Source organism: Brassica rapa, chromosome A05 (assembly GCF_000309985.2).
Source record: "Brassica rapa cultivar Chiifu-401-42 chromosome A05, CAAS_Brap_v3.01, whole genome shotgun sequence".
NCBI lineage: Eukaryota > Viridiplantae > Streptophyta > Magnoliopsida > Brassicales > Brassicaceae > Brassica > Brassica rapa.
The window spans coordinates 786648-810180 of record NC_024799.2 but is presented as its reverse complement, the minus strand read 5'-3'; the positions used below and the strand labels follow the sequence as shown (position 1 = coordinate 810180).

At 37.4% G+C, this 23533-nt stretch overlaps 5 protein-coding genes and 1 long non-coding RNA gene across 7 annotated transcripts; 3 read left to right on the top strand and 3 right to left on the bottom strand.

Annotated features, from left to right (window-relative positions):
* Positions 1-1387: 1387 nt before the first annotated feature.
* ARF11 (auxin response factor 11) lies at positions 1388-4697 on the top strand. Its single transcript, XM_009144386.3, has 12 exons — positions 1388-1682; positions 1762-1917; positions 1994-2146; positions 2438-2522; positions 2596-2686; positions 2766-2933; positions 3001-3114; positions 3224-3296; positions 3421-3571; positions 3654-3970; positions 4050-4237; positions 4316-4697. Exons 1-12 carry the CDS (start codon positions 1560-1562, stop codon positions 4449-4451), a joined length of 1755 nt encoding a protein of 584 aa, XP_009142634.1. The 5' UTR covers positions 1388-1559; the 3' UTR covers positions 4452-4697.
* Positions 4698-5953: 1256 nt separating this feature from the next.
* LOC103866458 (uncharacterized protein At4g00950) lies at positions 5954-6768 on the top strand. Its single transcript, XM_009144385.3, has 2 exons — positions 5954-6457; positions 6541-6768. The coding sequence occupies exons 1-2, from the start codon at positions 6020-6022 to the stop codon at positions 6610-6612; spliced, it is 510 nt and encodes a 169-aa protein (XP_009142633.1). The 5' UTR covers positions 5954-6019; the 3' UTR covers positions 6613-6768.
* Positions 6769-6770: 2 nt separating this feature from the next.
* Positions 6771-8079, bottom strand: LOC103866457. The gene is made up of 3 exons (XM_009144384.3): positions 7818-8079; positions 7420-7502; positions 6771-7016 (listed from the first exon to the last, which is right to left on the bottom strand). The coding sequence occupies exons 1-3, from the start codon at positions 7894-7896 to the stop codon at positions 6981-6983; spliced, it is 198 nt and encodes a 65-aa protein (XP_009142632.1). The 5' UTR covers positions 7897-8079; the 3' UTR covers positions 6771-6980.
* A 679-nt stretch (positions 8080-8758) lies between these two features.
* LOC103866456 lies at positions 8759-10766 on the bottom strand. Of its 2 annotated transcripts, XM_009144381.3 has the most exons (3): positions 10518-10669; positions 10268-10330; positions 8759-10128 (listed from the first exon to the last, which is right to left on the bottom strand). In XM_009144381.3, exon 3 carries the CDS (start codon positions 10112-10114, stop codon positions 8945-8947), a length of 1170 nt encoding a protein of 389 aa, XP_009142629.1. In that variant the 5' UTR covers positions 10115-10128; positions 10268-10330; positions 10518-10669; the 3' UTR covers positions 8759-8944. The 2 variants fall into 2 exon arrangements, with proteins under 2 accessions (XP_009142629.1, XP_009142627.1); XM_009144379.3 differs by lacking the exon at positions 10268-10330 and having other exon boundaries at positions 10518-10766.
* A 247-nt stretch (positions 10767-11013) lies between these two features.
* Positions 11014-12394, top strand: LOC117134304. Its single transcript, XR_004458549.1, has 2 exons — positions 11014-12029; positions 12223-12394. It is a non-coding gene; the product is annotated as an uncharacterized LOC117134304 (long non-coding RNA).
* Positions 12262-22585, bottom strand: LOC103866455. The gene is given in 18 exon segments (XM_033292510.1): positions 12262-12585; positions 12735-12913; positions 12990-13090; positions 13092-13161; positions 13255-13388; positions 13509-13732; positions 13897-14307; positions 14612-14668; positions 14754-16109; positions 16230-16577; positions 16784-17029; positions 17128-17400; positions 17501-17665; positions 17847-18081; positions 18403-18724; positions 18892-20795; positions 20943-21618; positions 22022-22585. Coding segments are annotated over 18 exon segments (7176 nt in total). The 5' UTR covers positions 22404-22585; the 3' UTR covers positions 12262-12492.
* Between the last annotated feature and the right edge of the window lie 948 nt (positions 22586-23533).

The window sequence follows — 23533 nt, the reverse complement described above, 5'->3', positions numbered from 1 at the left end:
TTATTGAGAAACCCGCAACTTCCAAAAGCCAAACTTATTCATGGGAATTGAATTGCTTTTCATAGACTCAAAGGTATTCTTACAAATTTAAATTAATCTAATCCATAATTTTATTGTTAATATTCATACTAACTCTTTCATGATCAAACCATTTCAGTTAATAACCATTCAAGCGTTTATCCCGAAACACTTCTTTCCTCGCCGAATCAGGTATTGGTTCATGTTGGTTTAGTATTGTTTTTGGTTTACTAACCGGTTTAGGATGGTCCTATTGTAAATATAATTTAAGTTGGTTTAGCATATATTATGTTTAAAATAACTTAAATTAAATAATAATAATATCATGCTTAAAATATAATTTTAGAGAGCTTTCAAATATAGTTTACAGAACATTATAGGTGATGAATTTAATTTATTAAATTCGTTTATTACTTAAACCTAAGTTTTTTAAAAAACATATTGAGTTATAAATATCAATGATGGATTGGTGAGTATAACATGAAGACAAAAATATAAATATCTGATTTTCAAGATAAGAAATTCAGCTTTTATTCAGATACTCAATATATAATATTTTAAATTATTTTTTAAAAAATATACATAATTTATATATATAGATTAATCTTCCAAACTTAAACTATTATATTATATATGAATAATTGTTTTAAATAAAAATAATTTCTGATTTAAAATAAAAATAAAAACAATAAATTGTTATTTTCAAATAATGGATGTAATTTACATTATACTATCATTTAACAAGTATTAGATACGTTTTGATATATCATTATTTTCTATTTCCAGAACACAATAAATTGTTAAACATCAATATCATCTACGTTAAGTATACGAACAACACAAATTCAAACATCACAAAAAATATTTACATAACCATTATAATACAATAATTTAATCAAAAAATACAATTAAAAAAATTAAAAAGAATAGTTATATACTTAATATTTGAAAATAAAAGATATTTTTGCTAAAATTGTACTTACCTGGCCAAGGAGATCGACCATCTTTTTACGGATCGATCGAATGTTGAGCATGTGGTTGATCCGAAAATACACTGCAGTTTAATAAAATCTCTAAAACATTTATTCCAACACTCAAAAGATAGTTTTGCTAAATATGATAACTAGATAGCCAATAAAATTATAAAAAAATATTTAAATAGTAAAAAATATGTTAATTTAACGTGTTAAAATTTAAAAATAAATTTTAATTATGACATGCATTTAACATTTATATAAATATATATCATAGCCTAAATATAAATAATTTAACAACTTAAATTAGAAAAAAATAAAAATCCCGGGCGTAGCCCGAGTTAATCCCTAGTGTTTTTTAAATAACCAAACACCAACAGTGTTCCTGTAATGAATTTATAATGTTCTCTAATGAATACAGACATAATAACCGTCGTGTCTCTTTTTTACTTTCTTCTTACCCTTCTTTGATGACTCTTGTCTTCTTCTTCTTGTGTGTTTCTCTGATGAGTTAGTTGCTTTGAGAGTGTGTTTTAATTTAGTTTTTGGTTTTATTTACTTCCTTCGATGGAGAATGTTGTAGATGATCAGTTGTACATGGAGCTATGGAAAGCTTGTGCAGGGCCACTTGTGGAAGTTCCTCGTTATGATGAAAGAGTTTTCTACTTCCCTCAAGGTCACATGGAACAAGTAAAGCTTATGCTCAAATTCTCCAAAGTCTCTTCCTCTTCGTCTTATTTGTCCAATCTCAAGACTTCTTGTTTTGCAGTTGGTAGCTTCAACTAATCAAAGAGTCGTTGATAAAGACATACCAGTTTTTAATCTTCCTCCAAAGATACTGTGTCGAGTTCTTAATGTCATGTTAAAAGCTGAGCATGAAACAGATGAGGTTTACGCTCAGATCACATTACAACCTGAGGAAGATGTAAGTTTCTTTGACTAATGTGTGAGATTAATCAAACACACACAATCTTGATTTTAAATTTGTTTTTTTTTTGCAGCAAAGTGAACCCACAAGCCTTGATCCACCTTTAACTGAACCTGCCAAACAAACTGTTGACTCCTTTGTTAAGATTCTAACAGCTTCTGATACAAGTACTCATGGTGGCTTCTCTGTTCTTCGTAAACACGCCACTGAGTGTCTTCCTCCACTTGTAAATGCTTTTTATCCTTCATCTCGGTCAAGCCGGATTTTAAGTGCTAAAAACCGGATTTAGGTGATAGACAATTTAGTGAAAAATTATATAATTTTTTTAATATAAATTTTAGAAGTTTATAATTTTTTATATAAAAATTTGAGAACTTATATATGTAAATTTTTCTAAAATTTTGGAAGTCACATTTTAATGTTTTACTACCTTATACTCAGGACTGGCCTGACTGGCCATGATCTCCTTCTCTAGACTCCTGGCTTCTCTTTTGCTTAAATCTTTTACTTTTCTTAGGATATGACACAAGCTACACCAACTCAAGAACTGGTAGCTAGAGATCTCCATGGATATGAATGGAGGTTTAAGCATATATTCAGAGGTAATTAAACTCTCCCTTTCTAAAAGAGGGTTCTCTAGCTCAACAAGTCTAATGAGTTTGTTTCATTACATAGGGCAACCAAGGAGACATTTACTTACAACTGGTTGGAGTACATTTGTAACCTCTAAAAGACTTGTAGCTGGAGATGCATTTGTGTTCTTGAGGTAGTTTTAAAAACCTCAGAGTCTTTATAATACTTGTGAGCTTAATACTAATCTTTTATATATTATTATCTTGTTCAAGGGGTCATCAAACTGGTGATCTACGAGTTGGCGTGAGACGTTTAGCTAAGCAACAAAGCACAATGCCTGCATCGGTTATCTCGAGTCAGAGTATGCATTTGGGAGTTCTTGCTACAGCTTCTCATGCTTTTAACACAACAACTATGTTTGTTGTCTTGTATAAGCCTAGGTAAATGTTTCAAGCTTTGGATTCCAGCTAGTAAAGGGATGGTAATAAAGCTTTGATATGTTTTCAGGATAAGCCAGTTCATAATAAGTGTAAACAAGTATATGGCTGCGATGAAGAAAGGATTTGGTATTGGTATGAGGTTTAGGATGAGGTTTGAAGGAGAAGAGTCTCCAGAGAGAATGTATCTTTCTCATTTTCTCTTTTATTACCATTTTGTTTTATTACCGTTTTTTTGTTTCAGTCTTGTCTTGATTCTTGTTGTTTGAAATCTTTGTTGTTTCCTTCTTCAGATTTACGGGTACTATTGTTGGTACTGGAGATCTATCTCCTCAATGGCCAGCTTCAAAGTGGAGATCATTGCAGGTTTAGTGAATATGAAACGCTCTCTAAAGATTTTTTTTTTTTGTAACACAACTCTCTAGGGACTATATATTATATGATTCTTGCTACAAACTTTCTGTAAGCTTTACCAATTTTCTTCCTTAAGGTCCAATGGGACGAGTCATCTACAGTTCAGAGACCAAACAAGGTCTCTCCGTGGGAGATTGAGCCTTTCTTGCCATCCACGCTAACCACATCACCTACTCAACCATATTCAAAGTCCAAGCGGTCAAGACCCATTGATCCATCAGTTTCAGGTACCTTGAAAGACAAGCTTTACGTCTCGGTTTATGAATCTTGACCAGATCTTAGGTTAAACTTTCGTCTCCTGCATTGCAGAAATCACTGGGAGTCCTGTGGCTTCTAACTTCTTGAGCAGGTTCCCTAAGAGCCACGAGCCAAGTCCATCACTCAAACTGTTGTTTCAAGATCCATCAAGTGAAAGAAACTCGAACAAAACCGAGGCTCCAGCCACAAGTTGCTGTAGGTTATTCGGATTCGATCTCAAGAGCAAGCCTGCTTCTGCTCCAAACCCTAATGACAAGCAGCAACTAATAAGCGTTGATTCAAATAACACTGGTTCTGCCAAATGTCAAGATCCTAACTCATCGAAGGATCAGAAGCAGCAAACATCATCAACAAGAAGCCGAACCAAGGTAAATAAGAAACCGTTAACTCTTTACTTGGCAATCAAGAAAGAGACAAACGTTTGTGTATTTTTTTGTTCTTGAAAAGGTGCAAATGCAAGGAACAGCGGTGGGACGTGCGGTTGATTTAACGTTGTTGAGATCATACGATGAACTAATCAGAGAGTTAGAGAAAATGTTTGAGATTGAAGGAGAGCTTAGGACTAAAGACAAATGGGCTATTGTGTTTACTGATGATGAAGGAGACATGATGCTTGTAGGAGATGATCCATGGGAGTACGTAACTCTCTTGTCTCTCTCACTCTCTAAAGTGTTTATGATTGTTTCTTAAACATGATCTCTTGAAATTTGCAGTGAGTTCTGTAAGATGGCCAAGAAGTTGTTCATATATTCGAGTGATGAGGTCAAGAAAATGAGCTCAAAGTCATTGTTGGATGATGAATGTACGATGGTACATCTTGAACCGGACCAGAGGACAGTTAAACTTTAATTACCACGAAGCTCTTGGGTTGGATTCTCTCACTGAGTCACAAAGTTAGGTGGTTTGTTTTATAAGTTGAAGCCAATTAGGTGGTTTGTTATTTAACATAAAAGACTATAATACATTTTGTCGTAAACTTGTAATGACTAATGATGTGTTAGAAGAATAAAATATGATGTGTTAGAAGAATAAAATATGATGTGTTATTTAACATCATATTTTCTCTTTTCAAGAAAAATAAAATGCTTTGAAACTGATCAGAATCTCATAAAAGATGATATTTTGTATTTAAAATGTTGTTTAACCCGTAATTAATTGTTTTATTCATGTTGGATTGTATGATTATTAAATTGCTTGCTATGTTTTATAGTTTCTCTTGTCTTTTTTTTATCAACCAGTTTCTCTAGTCTTTTAAACCCTTCTAGTTCTTATTTGTGGATGTTATGATCGTTCTTAGGCCTAATTAAAATGATTATCATGGTAGTAATGTAGGCCTATATAAGGAGCCTATAACACTGTTCTACTCAGTTTGACTAGCTAGCCTATTTATAAAAACGTGGTCATTCCAAAAACATGCAAATTTGATAAATTTTGGTATGATAAATCATTTTTTATTAAATAATAATAATTGTATTTAAGAAGACAAATGCAAATAACCTGCTCCCTTAATCTTGTGTTCCGTGTAACAAAAGACCCACCTCTCTTTTTATTTGTTTTTTTTCATTATATTATCGACTTTAATATTATAAAACAATCACCTAAGACCACATTCATCGTATTTTATTAATTTTGTTGTTAAAGTAAATCATCGTTCTGGTCTTTAGACTTGGCAAAGGCACACTAAGCTTGAGAGAGATCATAATAAGCTTGCTGTCGGTGGGAACGTTCACTGATGCATGAAACAACATTTGGGTCCAGTTTCAGCTTTCTTTACATCGTTAATCACAGATTCACAATAAAGTCATTTGTCGGCAGATTATTTTGACGTCAGTTCTATAGTCATTCACTTTATTAATTGTATACAAGTAGTTACAAATTCCCAAAAAAAAAATCTTAAATACAGAGTAGTATCACAAGCAGTATGTGTCTAGTTGCATGAACAGAAGATGATAAAAAGTTAATCACACATCATCGTTGATTAAACGAAAATATATATTGGTCAAGACGACAAAAAGATTGCTAGAACAGCAGTCTCATGCGCAAATTTTTATCAATCGGGTTAGAGTTATTATTACTATTCATTTTAGTTTTATGTATATTTTTTCAAAGCATACTATATATAGTGATGCAGACAGATACAACGTAACATTATATATTTTTAAAATAGTAAAAAAGTGAATAATAAATATTGGTGACGTGTTTCCATTTACAAGAGAGGATAGACTTTTATGAATGGTTGTCTATTTTAGTCATAGTCAAAAATTCCACCGTCCGATCAGTTAATAATCAGAAATGTTGAGACACATTTAATGCATTTATCTACTATATCTTCACTCCTAGTCTCCACTACCTAAAAAGAGATAGAGCCTTATGCTGAAGACGAAGCAAGCAAGAAAGAAACAGAGCAAACAAAAAGAATGAGAGAAGAGAAGGACAAGCTGGCTCTTGTGTTAGCTGCCAAGTCAAGATCATTGCTGTACACTTCGTCACCTGCAACTCCATCTGTGTTTGCTTCTCCTATTCACACACTTGCTTCTGTTCCGTTTTGCTGGGAAGAGCAACCAGGCAAGCCCAAGAACCCTCTTCTTCCTCTTCCTTACCCAAAATGTCTTGATCTGCCTCCACGCTTGCTCCTTCCGGGTGAATTGCCATTGCCTGAGAGGAAGCATCGGCTCTTTGGGTTCATTAGGAAGAAAGGGGGAGGGGACGTTGTCGTCAGGGGTAGTTATGTCTTTCCGTCGGAGAAGGAGAGAGCAGGTGAGATCAATAATAACAACAACATGAAGATCATGAAGTTTAACAGCTCAGGGAGTTTCCATGGTGGTGGTGGCTCTCTAAAAGGATCTCACTTTTGGGTAAAGTAACAGTTCTTTCTTTGTGACTTTGTCTTCCCAAAAGTCATGTCTCTTACTTGTAGGGTCTGGTTGGGTAATTGCAGGGAGGTTTATGTAAGGGATTGAAGCAAGCAATGCCATGGAAGAAGAAGAAGCTGAGAAGAGAAAGTCTTTGAGCAATATTTTCAAATGCATTACAAGACAAAAACTGATCTTCTGATCTACCTATTGAGGATCAGAAGAGCTACTAAAAGAATGCTCTTATAAGACTAGTAAAACTAATATCTTTGTGATGTGTGTATGTATAAATATATATATAATTTCAAGACTCATGAGCCATGGCAAACAAAAACTTTCAAGCTTTTCCATTACATCTGATAAAAAGATGAAAAGAGTGTACAAACACACATGCCTTTTATGTAAGTTTCAGAACAAATAAAAACATGGAGTCTTGGCTTATTTGATTTGCAAATAGAAAGAGTTAAAGACAAAAAGGAATAATGATGATCTGAATGTAAGAAAACAGAGGAAATCATTGCTTGTATTAGGTCTGTTTCTTCCCTGTAACTCCAGCAATAACCTGCAAAAAAAGCAAAATTGGATCTGAGTAAACACTTAAAGCATTGTGTTTGCCTATGCATATTTCAAATACTGAGTTATTAAACAAGTTGTTAACTAACAAGTCTCTATCCTTGTTTGTGAAATCAACAAAACGTGATCATGACATGACGAAAAGCATAGAATGTAACAGAGACACATACATGAACTAATAAGAGAATGACAACAATATGCAGCAAAGTGAAGAGAAGCAAAACATTGAAATGATGTTATATTACAACACACAACAACAAGAACACAAAACTCGCAATCATCCAAACATTCAGCTACGCAACTGGTGAAATCATCAGATTCCGGATCATCAAAACAATATAAACCATATAACAAAGACTTGGCACATAGATGAATGTGTTATAAATACTTACATCGGTAAGAGGAGGCGCTTTAACTTGCTTAGATGCCTCGAGCGAGTCTAGAATAGGCCTCACAACAGCAGGCAGAAAGAGTCCTACAAGAAGCATCAGAAAAAAAATGCTAACACTCACAATCTCAAAGACATGGTCTTTCTACAAACTAATACAAAATGAAAGAAGCCCGCATCATCTAACACTTGTAAAGATTCAAACTTTAAATCTCCCCCCTCTTTGAAAAAACCCTAGATATGGCAAATCTCAGATCCCCCCCCTCAGAGGCATTTCTATATCCTCAGACCAAAATTGAACACATTAGACAATCAATTCAACGCGAAGCTAGACAATCCCCAGATTTTTCGATCAGGGGAGCAAACGAATCGAATAGAGAGATTGGATTAGGGTTGCATTACCAACACCGCCGATTAAGCAGGAGGCGGCGACGACAGGCTCCTGCGCGACGAACATCCTCAGTTTCTCCATCACCGGCATCTTTTTTTCGCACGCACTATCTGATCTCAGTCTCTTCCGAGCTCGTCGTCGTCGATTGAGTTATGATTCTTCTTCGATTCGATTCGATTAGATTGGTAGTATAGTCTCTTTTGATTCCGGACTATCCATTTAAAGGATCCTCTCAAGTCGGGTCATTGGGCCTGAGTGTCTCTACCTTTCCTTTTTTTAACCTAGCAGTTAAAAAAACTTTCCACTAATGTAACTTTCCAGGTAAATAATGATTTATATAGTCCAGCTAGCTATTATTTTGTTCCAAGTGCTCTTAATAATTTGATTAAATGATATTTTTTTTGACATGTGAAAACATTTAGAGAAAAAGACCAAAATAGCACTAAATCAAGTTTTTGTTCCCAAACTAGCACTCAAGGCCAAAAGTCACAAAAATAGCACTTAAGGGGTGGGGTTTAGGGTTTAAAATTTAGGGTTTAGGGTTTAGAGTTGAGAAGTGAGGTTTTGGGGATAAGATTTCAAATTTTGAAAAATAAAAAAATTTAAATTTTTCAAAAGATAAAATGCTATTTTGGTCATTTTAGTTTTTAAGTGCTATTTTTGTGATATAAACTTAGAAATGTGCTATTTTGGAGATTTGCCCAAACATTTATATTGTAAATCAACAAAAATCCCCTGAAACACCAACAAAAATCACTTGAAACATCATATATACTGAAACGAAAATGGGTAAATTTTGAACAAAATTTATATGTATATTCACACAAACATTTTTACATTTGTGTAAACTACCTACAAAAAAAGTCTTTCAAATTTCAATAAATACACAAAACATAAAGCAAAGAAGAAATATACATAAAACTATTTTTGTGTACATGAAAGAAAGATCATATAGCTAACAACTTAACATATGCATATGTTACATGACAGATACTTACATGAAAGATCATTTCATTTTAAGATCAAACTAGAAACACAATATTAACAAAATTCTTACAACAGATTACATACTCAAAGCTGCTCAGTGAGAAAAAAAAAAAGAGAGTGGAATTTGAACGTCTCTTCTTCTCTTCTCAGACTAGAAAGAAAACATCTGCATCCATCCAACAGTCCACCCCAGAAGCAACCCAGCACCAACCAGACTCATCCCCAACGCTAAACCAACAAACCCATTCGGTTTACTCCTTTTGCTCCTTCTCTTTCTCCCCGGTTTTCTCCCTTTGGTATTGCTCCAAGGGATGGAAACAGGTGGGGGCTCCTTGTTGTCCTCAATCTTCTTGCTCTTGATTTGGTGGTACAAAGATTCAAGCTGAAGAAGTTGCAGCAGCTGCTTATACCCAAAAAGCTCTGAGGCTTGCTTCAACAAGAGCTTCACCAAGTGCTCTTTCTCTGCGCACGCTTCTTTCGCCATGTTTTCAGCTTCCCTAGCTCGCGTTTGAGAGCGTCTCAGCGCTTCTAGCAGCTCGGATTTGCTCAAGCCAGACTCAGAGGAAGCCTCCTCGGTTCTGTTCTTGAAGCTGTTTCCTCTGTTTGTCACGCGCTCGTGGATGGTTCGGTTAGAGAAAGAGTGATCAGAGTCGAAAGAGCGTGGGCTGCCATAGTAAGAGCGGTTCATCTTCTGTGGTGTTGGGAGGTCACAGTTCTCAACAAAGTCTAGAGACCTCTGTGCAACTAAAGAAGCTAACTCATCTTTGTCTGTAGTTCTCCACCATGGTGCAGCTTTCTCGCTAGAGAGAGGGTTCCATGGAGAGGTGGGATCGAAAGGTAACTCATTTAGTAGCTTGTTCTCAGAGGAGGATTCATCTTTCCCAAAAGAAACATAACTTTCCCTTGTCTCCATCAACTCTATAAACTCTTGAAAGCTTTCAGACTTAAAAGACTTGGCTCCCAATTCAGGTTTCTTCTCAGAGATATCAACCTCAGCTTCCAATGGAGTGTTCACTGGTTCCTTGTGGTCTTGCTGAATGTGATGATGATGTCCCCACAAACTGGTGTTGTTTGGTGACAGATGAGGGAAGTTCGGGTTTGGATGACGAGGCATGAAACTTGGACAAATTGATGATTGGTTGTGTGGATCAACAACGGGACGAGAAGATCCAGAATCTTCAACCTGTTTAGATGAAACAGTTGATGAAGAAGATTGGCAAGAAGAGGTTGTTAACTTGGGAGCTCTTTTAGCGTCTTCTTGGACAAAGTAACGGTTAACTGTTCTTTGCCACACAGCTCTTGCTTCTCCTGCTGCCATCATTTCACCATAACTCTCTGAAGATACAAAAGCAGAACCAATCAATTGAAAGATCAAATCTTGATTCCACTTATAGAAGAAAATGAATCTTTTTTTTTTTTTTAAAGTTGGAATCTTTTTGTCTGAAAATGGACAAATAAAGACAGATCTCATCACCCAATAACAGAGAATCTGATGTTTTGCTTTAACGGAAACTGAAGATTGAGTTCCTAATTTTGTCTGAAGCAAACAAAAACAGAAAGCAAACTTAATTGTTAAACTTAAGACACGAAATTAGCGGCAGATTCTAACAAAACATCAAAACCCGATCATTACCTATATTGTCGGCATCATAATCATCGTCTAAAAACTAATAAATATCTCAGAGAAACAACAATAATTTGCAGTTTAAAAAAAAAAAACTAACCAGAGGAAAGAGTAAGCAATCGGGAGCGGAAAAGGAGAAGAATCAATCGGATTTAGCGAAACTGAGAAGTCACTCTCGTGAAAGAGAGGAAACAAAGAAAAAAAAACGAAAAAGAAGATAGAATTGTCAGATATTTTTTTGTTTGCTTCTGATTAAGCTTTTGAATCTCTTGCAGTTTATCGTTTTCTTCCTGGGTTATTCAGCACGCAAACTTCCACTAAAACGACACCGTTACGTTTTTAGTAAGAAGTTAAGAACCCATAGTTATGTTTCTGTGTCGGAACCACAGATTTTGCCCCATAGATTTTACGCGAGAGCCGTTCGATTAGATATTTATTACACGTGTCGTGAAACTGGAAGATAGAGTGGGGCTTCGTTTTTTCTAATAAATCTTCTTTTTTTTTTACGGATAAGACCTTTTATCCTACATTATTATTTGGAGGGAACTCTGGATAATTGTGTCCTGATTAACAGTAAAAAAAAAAACAAAATGACTTGTAATAGTGATGAGATGAGTTAAAGTAAACTAACTCGAACGAATTTAACATCTAGCACGGTATAAATTAACGTATTTTTTTTTCTAACATGACGACGCTAACATTTTCTAAAGCATTGAATAATTTTTTACTTTTAGTAAAACCTGTCTAAAGCATTGATTTCGTTTAACATGATAATTTGGTTTACGATGGATTTGAAAATTAGGTACACAGAATGTAAATATTGTGGGCGTCGTTCTAGTAAATAGAACGTTAGGTGAAGCAAAGTTCCTTCAAGTCATTATGGTTAATTGTCTATGTCCACTATGCTCCATTTGATAGTTACACTATACATTTTTTAGTTTATTATGTGATCCAATAGAAGTTAAACAAATAAGATTTTTCTAATAAGATGCTTAATATATTCGGTCATAATTAGCACCATATAAGAAGTACAACCAACTTCTTTTGAATATTTATTTAATGAAATGGACCCTTGTGTGATCTTAGCATCATTATGAAATAATACGTGCTAATATAATCAAAACATTGATGATTCAAATCGTTTCATCTGCTTAATATATAACCACAAGATAACATAATCCACTACGTAATACAATGGCCGCCAGGGATTTCATAATCTTATTAAACTGTTGGACAAGTACTTATTTACAAAATATGGGCTTATAAATTATTTATTCAGGCTTATTTGGTTTTATTCTAGTCTATAAAAATGTTTTAGAAAAAACATTTCTACAAAACTGAATCCGCACTCAACATCAATCAAAATGTATTATTGGTTGAACCTGGATATTTATATGCTTGCTGAACAAAAACAAAACTTAAAACTCGAAATGTACACACTGCAATATTAACCACACAAAGAAAAGAATATTCAGCTGAAAAATAACAGTTAAGCGGATCCTAACAATTGACAGCCTAAATCTTTTATTCAACTTTAAAATCTCCAATCTGATTGGAACCAGTCCGATTAATCCGGTCAAAAATCCGATGCAACCAAGTCAATGCAAACCAGGTCAAAGATAACTAGGTGATGATGATATGGATTTTGAAGTCAAGTCAAATATTCAGCTGAAAAATAACAGTTAAGCGGATCCTAACAATTGACAGCCTAAATCTTTTATTCAACTTTAAAATCTCCAATCTGATTGGAACCAGTCCGATTAATCCGGTCAAAAATCCGATGCAACCAAGTCAATGCAAACCAGGTCAAAGATAAATAGGTGATGATGATATGGATTTTGAAGTCAAGTCAAATAAAAGTTTAAAATTTTGGATTAAGGTCAATTCAACATTTCTTGGCAATTCTTCGTAATTATCTTAATGTGCGTGTATGTGAACACACAAAATATACCATAGGTGGGAAAAAATAATGCATTACAAAAAAAAATTAACGAATCTGAAATATACCTTTTGAGAAGAAATCACGTATTCAATAGAAACATTCAAGCCTAAGCTCGTTTTCTCGGCAATAGCAGTTAGGAATTTCTGAGGCTGACGAACTTCACAGTGCCATCACCACCACAAGTGATGAATCCATTCGGACAAACTTGTATGTCTGTCACCCCAGCCTGCACCACATTTTTTTAACACAAGAAACTCAAAATACAAATTCAATAGGGACTACAAGAACTGCTCTGAACTAATCCCGAAAAGTATCCAATCTTATCTGAGAAGCAATAAACGAAAAGCCAAACCAAAAGGTTTCAGTTTTACTTACTCGGATGATTCCACCGTAGCCTCTAGAGTTTGGCTGCAGAAAAGTGTGCCTTTCGTGTAGTTTAGGCCAGTGATGAATCATCTTTGCTGCTTTTGCATCCCAAAGTTTCACATCTCCGTCTTTGCTTCCTGTCAAGAACAGACTTGTCCGTGGTATTGTCGATATCTTGGTCACACTCCCTGGATTTTGCATGTATCAATCAATGTCAGTCGAATTTCTCAGAAATAGAAAAGGAACGGTATAAACTTTTTTCACCTAAGTGAGCCTTTGGTATATACCAAAGCATCCCATTCTTGTTCTGATCTCCGTCAGTAGAAGATCTTCCGTCAGCGTTCCTCTGCTTCTTGTTTTTGCCACGTTACAATCATTGGAGAAATCGAGCCACTACCAATGTCATTATCAAACACCGAGATTGAGCGTGCACCACCTTCATGAAAGAGAAAGTTGTTAAGAGTTAGAGCTATGTGAAAATGATAGTAATGATGACTTGATTTGTCTGCAGTTTTCAAATGAAAGCGACCTTCATGACAACTGATAGATGCCTGGGAGGTTGAAGGGGGAGCTAGAGTATCCCATACAACTACGTTGGCACCACTTGAGCTATATCCTGAAGCTGCAACTATAGATCCACTCGAACTAATATATTTCACATCTCTGCAACCATAATAATAGAAAAAGGTGACTTTCATGATTGATTGCAATAACCCCAATTGGGAGTATTTTTTGGCATACTAGGGAACGAGAACGTAAAGATTTAAGGATCATGAAACGTACGATGCAAAGCCATTGAAGCAAATAGATGACTCAACAGGATAGACATTGCTTCTTCCTCCAACTTCTGATTGCCAGGTGCATACCGTTCCATCAAGTGCAGCGCTAGCAAATCTGTGTCCGCATGGACCGAATTGAACTGCTGATATTGACGCCAAAGCATATGGAGGAGGAACATTTGCAGCAGGCAGGACACCGTAAGTTGCAGTAGCTCTGTCTTTTCCAAACTGCAAGATTCAATGTTTGCATTATAAGATCCACAAGGATATTTAAGAGATGCCATCCTGTCAAAATGCTTCATTTTATCATCGTTAACATTCAGTAGACACTAGTTAAAGTGACTTGATTAAAAACGAAATTAAACAGATGAAGCAAATGTTTGGGTTCATACCTCCCACAAGTAAATGTGAGTGTTGCTTGAGCCAACCAAGAAGAGAGGCATTGTTGGGTGACTAGAGAATGCGCTTGCAATAACAGTTTCAACTGTTGGGGGAGGATCAATAAACTGCTCAAAATCTTCTTGAGTTTGCCAACCTAGACCAGAGACTCCTAACCCAGTGTAAGCCGGAACCCTGTGAGATTTCCATGGCTTGGAAAGAGAAAAATCACCAACAGTGGCCCCACCTAACCCAAGGTGTGCTCCTTTTTTGTCCCCAAGACCAACACCGAGTGAGACACATGTTGGAACAGGGGTTGACTCAGAGTTAGCCCAACCATTACGTGGCCAATCAGCATCTGACCAAATATAGTTTGACTGATCATAGCAAGGACCACCATCTTCTTGGTTAAAGAAAATTATACCCTGCATGTAACAGAATCCACAGTTAGGGATGTGTTTGTCTCTGATGCCATATTTATACAACCCGTAGAAAAACACTGCAACAACAAACATAAACTCGGTGTTGCTACGGCAACATGCAATATCATCAGAAACCTTTATCTCGACATACATATGCCGGATAAAGATGATTAGAGGTTTTCCAGGATTTAGACTCAATTTATGCATGGCTAATGTTTTTAGTCTATAGAAAGTTACCACAACTTATAAAATTCACAAGAAAGTAAAGACAGAACAAGTGCTAAGTCAGACTGTAACAATAACTGACCTTGCGGTTGCTAGCTAGTGCAGCTTGCCGATGGTTGATGGCATTGATACAAATGGCCTGTTAGAAAGATAAGAATACTCGATCACACAAGATGACAAATGTTAATCAGTAACTAGTTCGTTTATGTAAGAATTACAATTACCTGTATAAGCTCCCCGGTCCTCTTATGGATTTCTTTGGGGTCCTGGAAAGCAGAATTTTCACTGGCAGTTGCAGTTTTCTGCGAAGAATTAGAAGCGTGGTTTGCAAGTGAAGCCACTTCATTACTACTCAGACCATCTTGATTGCATGGCACATTGAGCTCATTCTTCCCCTTTATTTCTCTGTACATATTGCTCCAATCTTCCAATGGTTTAAGTTTTGACCATTCAGATATGTCAAAATTTTCTAGCAAGAAAGCTTCGAGTACTAAATGAGGATCAACGCAAAGTGTCCAAAACCTCACAGAAACTGCAAGGTCGCTGTTGTCTTCATTCTCTGTACTTGAATCTGGGATAGCTCGATTAATAAAATTTGCCTGAGATTCCCGACATCCGTGCAACCATAACAAGGTAGGAACCTGAATTCTCTTCTCTAATTTCTGTTTCAAGGACAGTACAAGTTGTTTTACATGGTAGGAAGACAGTTGAGCTATGGTGCTAACCAGTGTTTTTCCCAGAACGGACATGATCTTCTCAGTTACACATACAATGTCACCACTAGAATCGAACGATGTCTGAGCATCAAATTTCTCTGAGGATTCACTATTCGAGATACCATCATCTAGATCAATCGAAGTCGATACCATCTTATGTTTCACAAAGTCCGAAACATGCCTCCAGAAACATGCTTGTGTTACAAGACGCCTTTCATCTCCTGGAATTGAGCTCACTGGGTATCCAACTTCGTTGTTCTCAACAATAGAATTAAGTCCTGCATCTGACGCATCTGGAACACTAACAGAAACTTCTTGGTGGTACACTCTCTTCAGGCTTTCCAGGTCGACCTCGTAAGGCATATGTCCATGAAAATATGATATCGTCAAAGGCTGCACCATTCGAAAGAGACAGTCTACATCCCCTAGGATCCAAGCCATTGCGAGTCTTGAGCAATATTCGACTAAATCAAGAACAACGGCGAGTCTTGTTTTCACGTCTTCCAAAGAGGAGTTCAAGCACAGCCTTATAGTAGTTTCAAAACTAGAGAAGGATTGCAGAATGCCCTGAAAGTAAAATCGTAAAGCATTAGACAACTTTGGCTCAGGTCCAGATGACACCTTGTTTTCCTCTAAGCATGGCACTGAGTGAAAGCAAGTGACACTGCATGCAGCAATGATACGTGACAATATAAACGAGTTCTCTTCGGTCGCTTTTAGAATCAATTTACACAAAGCTGAATATTGGAGGAGATCTTCATTTGTCTGGGACTTATTTAGTGAGCGTCCTGAGGAACTATTTTCCTGAAATACATTGTATCCCATGGATAGTAGTAACCCACTGTTGTATGCTGACATACTCATCTGCCGATAGAAAACAAAGTACCAGATTACGCATGGCAGTCAAAAGTACATGAGTTGTCAAATTAGATTAAGTGAGAAAAGGAATATGATGTGCAAGTATTATTAGTGGAAACTGCGTACCGTATTACGTAGGAAAGATGAAGATAAAGAAAACCTCTGGTAAAATAGCTCCAAAGATGTTTGTAGCTTATGTTGAAATCCAGAGAGTTTCTCACACAAAACAATTTCAGAACTCCTTAATAGTGCAGTTGCTTCCCTTAATAGCTTTGAGAGGGAATGGGCGGCTAGACTCAGTTTAAAACGAGTGTCCACAGTAGATGAAACACCGCTTGACACCCAATTAGAATTAGGATCAGAAAGCTCAAGAACACCACGTGGAGTACCCAAATGTCCATTACTTTGACCGCTAGCCTGATGCGTACCACCATGACCGCTGGCAGATGCTGAAAGACATTCTAACGCCTCGAGCTAGCAACACTCAAAAAGAAGACAAAATTAGATTTGACAGGACGGACGACCAAACACAATCTCAGAAACTATAAAAAAAGATGAAATAGAGCCTAATCGCAATTTGTTCGTTTGGTATTTTGGTAGAAAAATGCAAATTTTGGAAGAAATACCCAAGTCCTTTTTCATTTGTAAGCAAGCAAATTCTAGTTTCTGTTGCAACTTACCGGAAGCCCACATCTGCTGAAGGCGGTAGCAGTCATCAAGGTTGCCCATCTACTAAGGTTTGAAGCATTTCTTTCCCCCACTGCATTCTTCAGACTATTTTTTGTAGTCAACATGAGACAGTATAATCCAATACTAGGATCCACAAAAGAGATGTGATTTGAAGTAACAGTAGAGCTCCCATTAGCAGGGTTCTCTAGACTTCCAGCCATAGCAAGAATTGACTGATGATACTCTCCTAATTCCCACTGTATAAAACAGGGACAGCTTCATAGTCATAATTTGAAACGCCAACAAAGAAAGGTGAATTCACAAGATAACAATATTTGCAAACAATTATAATTACCTTAAGTATGCTTGCCAGCCAAAAGTCTCCTCTCCGAACAGCAGATGGGAGTATGTATTTATTTATAAGATTACTTTCCAGTGCCCCACCCTGCCCATCAACAAGCCGGCAAATTACGAGCGCAAGCTGCTCATCTTGAAGATTTTTCACACAGACATTTATCGCCGATGAAGCTTCACCTCCAAGGAGAAAGAAACCTATAGCCAGCTCCAGTTGGTGTTTACCCATTAGCACATACGCATTTTTCAAGGCTGCTGCCTTATTTTTCTCTTCCTGTAAAACGATGCATCAAATTAGGAGATATGTCACACAATGTGATATATTAGATGCCAGAAGTCGTACAGAAAAAAACAATACGGCTTGCAGCAAATACCTGAAAATTGCGTGAAAGAAAACCCACCAAGGGTTTATCTTTCTCATCCTTGCTTATTTTAAAAAGACCAGCCAAAACTTGAATTCTATTTAAAGCTATGTAGAGAAGCGCACAATCTTTAGGTTTCTTGTTCTTCAGGTATTGCTGCCGGGCCAGTTTCTCCATCTACAGAAAAGAAATAGCATCAAAATAAGAGATGCACATCTATTTATTTTACCCTAAGTCTCTCTTTGTTGGTATCAAAAGAAAATATTATTAAAGAACGAAAGCAAGCACAAATAGGAGTTTTGATACATGGGTTCTTGCATAGCTAGTTTGGACCCAAGCATCGAATTTTAAAACTTACTCGTGGGCGCAACTGTGCTACATCTGAACACCAAAATCCAAAACCCAGTGAGCGCATTTGTTGCCATGATGATTCAATGGGTAAAAGAGAACCAGACAGATTTTCTTGAGACTCTGAGTGAAAAGCCCATCCTATCATACTAGAGTCAATATCCAACTCTTCTACAGATGCTGGTTTGCCAGAACTTCGAGCTAAGTACAGCTGCTTAAACCTAAGTGTGATCCAAAATCTACACAGCAGACAGAACACAATAAATCCATGAATACAAATCAGCATAAAGTGTTATTAATGAAGCAAAGCAAAAAAAAACTGCCCCAGTACTAAAAGAAACATCTGATCAATTTTTGGCAACTGATGTAACTTATAAGGCCCACAAACCAGCTAGAGTTTTTTTTTTTTTCTGAATAATGGATAAATCTGCCGTTGCGAGTTAAATAAATGTGATCTTTTAATCTTTACAGGTTAACGGAGAAACAAACATACATGATGGAACATATTTCTTAAGTGGTCCGTAGTCAATTAAAATTAAAAAAATTACAGAATTAGCGTACCTTCTCCAGCTTCATCAAGACTTGCATAGACAGAAGTCGAATGTGGATTACCAATTTCATGTGACACCATGGGACTATAAGAATCCATACTGAAATTTGACTGCAACCCTGCCTGAAACTGAGAATTCTGTAGCATTGAACCAGATGTCCCACCCCAATGGAAATCCTTACGATTTGGGCCATTGGAGACAGACCCTTCATAATATTTTGACAAAAGGATATCCTGACAAAGATCTGACTTTACACCGTGATCCTTCACGGAGGCATCACCTGAAGTAATATTCTCAGCAAGATGCCTTAAAGCTGCGCTTGCTCGTTTCCAGTTGCCTGAATACATTAGAGGTAACAATCTTTAGCTTAGGTGAAATTAACCGCATGACACATGTAATGCTCCTGCACGAAGGAAATATAACAAGGGAAAGCTAAATAAAAGCTAAACAGCTTAGTTTCAGAACTGACTGAAGTATGGAAAAAAAATACTTGCAGCATATCACCTGAACGTATAGCGACAAGGAGGGCATGAGGATGATAGAGTGGCAAGGCGCCTCCTAACTTTTCCACAATATGCAACATGCTTGTCGTGTCCTTAAGAGTATCTGAACCATATGCGGTCGCAGTTAAAGGCATACTATTAGATAACAATTCAGAGTCTCTGCCTTCTGTAGTATTCACTAGTTTCGGAAGATTGGCTGCAAAAATTTCTGGATTGTTATCAGTCTTTTGCTTCTTGTCAGTAACGGCCAGCCATTGACCATGTAGGCTAACATAATCATTATGAGCCAGTGCAGTCATGGCTTTGGATCCCCACCATAAATCATGAATAGCAGAAAATGTACGAGTAACAGCGAAGCATTGCCAAATTTGTGCCTCTGAAGAATAATCAGAGACAGCGAAACTGGTACTTCTGCAGGGTTGCCGAGCAATACCATATACCCGCATCTCATTCTGTGTGCAAACTCCAAGAATTAGCTGATCATTTCCCACAGTTGACCATCTTACAGCAACAACCTCTGCATCAACATGTAACTTATCCTCTAGTATGAAAACCCCTGAATCGAGAAGGTGTACAATCTCCCATACGCTAATTGTTCGAACAGCTTTTGAATGATTCTCTGTGCAGAGGGCTGCGATCTTGTGTCCCGACTCAGTTAGAGATATAGCACTGACAGGACTTTTGCCAATGGTAAGCATGCCAACAAGCTCCCACATAATGGAAGGTGTTGAACTTTCCTGAAGGCTACTTCTCCACAGTTTTAAAGAGCCATTATCATGACCAGTTGCCATAGTATAAGCTTGACTTTCAATGTTCATGTCCTTCTCTAGGGCCCTGCCGCTCGGATTGACCACAGCAAAACTAGTTACTTCATCATAACGATGAGATTCAGGTAATTCTGAAGAGCATGATCTAACAGCAATGCAATTTTTCTTACCAGCAAAAGTATCTTCGAACAACCACTTGCCCGATTCCATGCTGTCAAAATCATGAAAATGACAGTCGCAGGTGCTTCCTGCTGCATCAAAATGATGCAGGGTCACTTTCCATGACAGAGCATCAAACCGTTTATCTTTCATCCATACACTTAGAAGCAAAAACCTGTTAGTTTTGAATGTCTTTCCACAAGAATCTGGAAGAGGTCTTGCAAATATGCTGGTCGGACCATCCTCAAAAGGCTGGCTAACTGCTAACGGTATGGTACATATGTAATGGGTAAGAAAACCACCATAACCGCTCCCGCCTTTCCTCACACTATAACAATCAATGCCTTGTACATGTCCCGCAAGTAGAAAGCTCTCATCATTCAATGATGAAGGTGCCCAGCATATACTCGTGTACTTCAATCTTAACTCTTGATTTTGAAGCCGTCCACAATGTTTCCAGGAAGAAACTGATATAGGATGGTCAATAGCACGGTTCAAATAATCACAAGAGGACCAGATTATTATCAAACCATTATAATCCAGAGAAGCAGTGTATCCCGCCTCACTTATGATAGGAGTAAAGGCAACCTGTAGGATTTTCCCACCATGACCATCAAGATCTAATACTTTTTCCGTGATGCACTGCAATACGCTGGATTTATCTGGAGGTGAATCTTCTAAGGCATGTGATTTTACTGTGTGCAAGGAGGACCAATATATGGTATTGCGTGAAGATAAATAAATGGAAGAGCAGATATCTGGCGTGCCATAAAGGTTGTTTCTCAATACAGAAACTTTCTTAAGGGGTAATCGATCAGAAAAACCTGTAGCATCAGTTATAGAGAGTGGTTCCAGACTAGTTCCATTCGTTTCTTGGCTCGCCCACAATGTAATCCTCGGAAACCTCATAGGAGAGATGTCATCAAGACAATGGACAGCCCACAAAGAAGCAGATTTCCCAGGGCCTTGCCCTACTAACCACTCGCAGTGAGTGGTTCCAGACTAGTTTCCATTCGTTTCTTGGCTCGCCCACAATGTAATCCTCGGAAACCTCATAGGAGAGATGTCATCAAGACAATGGACAGCCCACAAAGAAGCAGATTTCCCAGGGCCTTGCCCTACTAACCACTCGCAGTTGCCAACATTCTCATGATCATACTTCTCCGTAGTAAACAATTGATTAGCACCTTCAATGGTTTTCAATATACCCCCTGAGCGAGTTCCCCAAAAAACAAATAAATCTCTCCCCAAACAACCATCCAAAACCTGATTTATCTCTATCACAGCTGCCACGCAAAAAGACTTTTTATGCCCATCTCTCATGCCTTTTTTACTCTTTCCACCATCTACCTCACACCATAACCTTACAGCCCCATCCAAACAACACGTCATCAGCACATTCCTCACTGATTTCCCCGCGCATTCTACAGACTGCTCTGCAGCCACCGGTCTCCACTGAATCGTGGATATCCTCTGAGGATGAGGCAATTCAACTTTACGATATATCCCCCCGTCACTGTAATAGGCCAAGACACCTCTACCTGCCTCATCACACTCCGACGGAAACTTGCTCCAAGAAGCTGCCGACGCAAAAGGACCCTCGATTGACCAGGTGGAGGAAACCAGATCTTGAAGGTAATCCCCTGGGAACTTCCAAGCTATTTCCCAGGATTGGTTCTTTCTCTTCCACAAAACAATATCAGTTCCACCAACTATCATCCCATCCCCGCATCCAGTCCACTCAATCGCTTCAACTTTTGTTTCTTGCAGCAACACAGCACTCTGACTCCAATAAAAAGAACCTGAATATGCATAAAAGACATACGAATTTAAAATATCCAAACTAAATTGGGAGCAAGAAGACACACATTCTAATCATTTCTTTTGATCAAATAGTATCAGTTCTATAAAACGGCATCAGAGTTCAACATCCTGCACTGACTATTTAACTACACACTTGAAATGTTCAATAGCTCTACGAAAATAGGCTACGGTTTAACCACTTAGCTCACATTCTAATCATCTCCTTCTGATAAATAGTATCAGTTCTATACTATAACCATTCTCTAGTAATCCAACGGCATCACAGTTCAATATCCATCACTGACTATTCAACTACACACTTGAAATGTTCAATAGCTCTACGAACGATTTAACCACTAAAGCTCAAAGAATCTACCAAGGCTTCTTCAAATCGAGGCTTACCGTTCAGATCGCTAAGATCACGCGCGAAGAGGCGAACGTAGCTCCCAGACCCAACCGCGAGCTCGCCTACAGACGGCGTAACAGGAGACCACGAAACGGCGGTAACTGGAGACGAAACGTCGCCGGAAACCTCGAGAATCTGACGGAAAAGCGGTCCGTTGGCAGAGTCTTCGCCGCGGAGAGGGGAAGGGAGGTGGGAGACGACGAGGAGAGAGGAAGCTCCGTAAGCGAGCCATGAGTAGCCGGCGAAGTCGGGGAGCCAGTCGATTGAAGAGTTGGATCGAGACGGAGCCGGCGGGACGATCTCCGATCGTAGTAGCCGGAGAGGTAACTGATCGATCGGATCTGTGAGTGAGATCGGGTCCTGACTCGTCTCCGGCATCTTTCACGCCGTTTAACGGAAAACAAACAACTCTGTGACGAAAATGTGTGTTTCCGTTTGAGTTCGACGTGATTATCACTAACCGGGAACATTAAACCCTCTTCCGGAGCCAGAAGGTTACGACTGTTGCTGTATTTTAACTCCATTTGGGCCTTGCTTATTAATGGTTTTTTTAAGTGTACGTAACACCCCCTTTTTTTTTTAAACACATGCGTATTGTCAAGATAGACTGGTATATGAATCTTGATTATACTACAAAACAAAATGTATGTTATCACGTTTTGCTTGGTAAAATACATCAGTCAGAATTTAAAGCAATCATCATGTCTTTCAATCGGAAAAATCGGAATCCCAAAAAATTCGATTTTACAAGTAAGAAGAGTTTCTTTTGACAAGTTAAGGCGTGCACGAACATTTGATGATGACTCATACCAATAAAGAATTTAAGTCCATCCAAAACACCGACCAGGAGACGATCTTTCCTTTTTATAACACACTCTACAGTAATCAAACACCCCAAACAACATCATTGAGTAATGTCCATAAACCCAATACGACCCTACTAGTATACTCTCTAATCATGCTAAATCATGCACCTCATCTAATCATAAAACTCGTGTGTATACTTATACAGTAACTCAAACGAGATCATTACAAGCTTACACCAGATTGATGATCATCAGGTCGGTTCTACCGGGTTGAAGAAGAAGAACATGGTAACAACTAAGGTAGTGAATCCTGCATGGTAATGTATAAAGCTTTAACTGAAAGTGGCAATGCTCTTAATCATCTAACCTTTTTTCTATCGAAAATCATCTATAGTGGCAGGGCTCTAGAGAAGCTTTAACTGAAAGTGGCAATGCAATTTTATAGTGGTTAAATAGGGAGTATTATGAAGTTTTACTAAATTAATTGACAAAAAGTTAAAACGATGTTCATGTACCATGAAAGAGAGTTTAATATATATTAATACAAATGAAGAATTTATTTAGAAATTTTAAAACAACACTAAAGATCATTGGCTTCAGTATATAGAACATTTACCAAAAAATTCAATATTTTCGTAGGGGTTAACACATAGATTTTGAGAAAATTTCAAAAATATGAAAATTTTGTTTTAATGCATAGTT

Coding starts and splice junctions, on each gene's coding strand:
- LOC103866456 (XM_009144379.3), bottom strand. CDS start 10,114: ATGATGGCAGCAGGAGAAGCAAGAGCTGTGTGGCAAAGAACAGTTAAC.
- ARF11 (XM_009144386.3), top strand. CDS start 1,560: ATGGAGAATGTTGTAGATGATCAGTTGTACATGGAGCTATGGAAAGCT. Junction 3,971..4,049: donor CAACAAGAAGCCGAACCAAG/GTAAATAAGAAA, acceptor GTTCTTGAAAAG/GTGCAAATGCAAGGAACAGC. Junction 4,238..4,315: donor GTAGGAGATGATCCATGGGA/GTACGTAACTCT, acceptor TGAAATTTGCAG/TGAGTTCTGTAAGATGGCCA.
- LOC103866457 (XM_009144384.3), bottom strand. CDS start 7,896: ATGCCGGTGATGGAGAAACTGAGGATGTTCGTCGCGCAGGAGCCTGTC. Junction 7,503..7,817: donor CTGCTTAATCGGCGGTGTTG/GTAATGCAACCC, acceptor TGCTTCTTGTAG/GACTCTTTCTGCCTGCTGTT. Junction 7,017..7,419: donor AAGCGCCTCCTCTTACCGAT/GTAAGTATTTAT, acceptor CTTTTTTTGCAG/GTTATTGCTGGAGTTACAGG.
- LOC103866458 (XM_009144385.3), top strand. CDS start 6,020: ATGAGAGAAGAGAAGGACAAGCTGGCTCTTGTGTTAGCTGCCAAGTCA. Junction 6,458..6,540: donor TAAAAGGATCTCACTTTTGG/GTAAAGTAACAG, acceptor GGGTAATTGCAG/GGAGGTTTATGTAAGGGATT.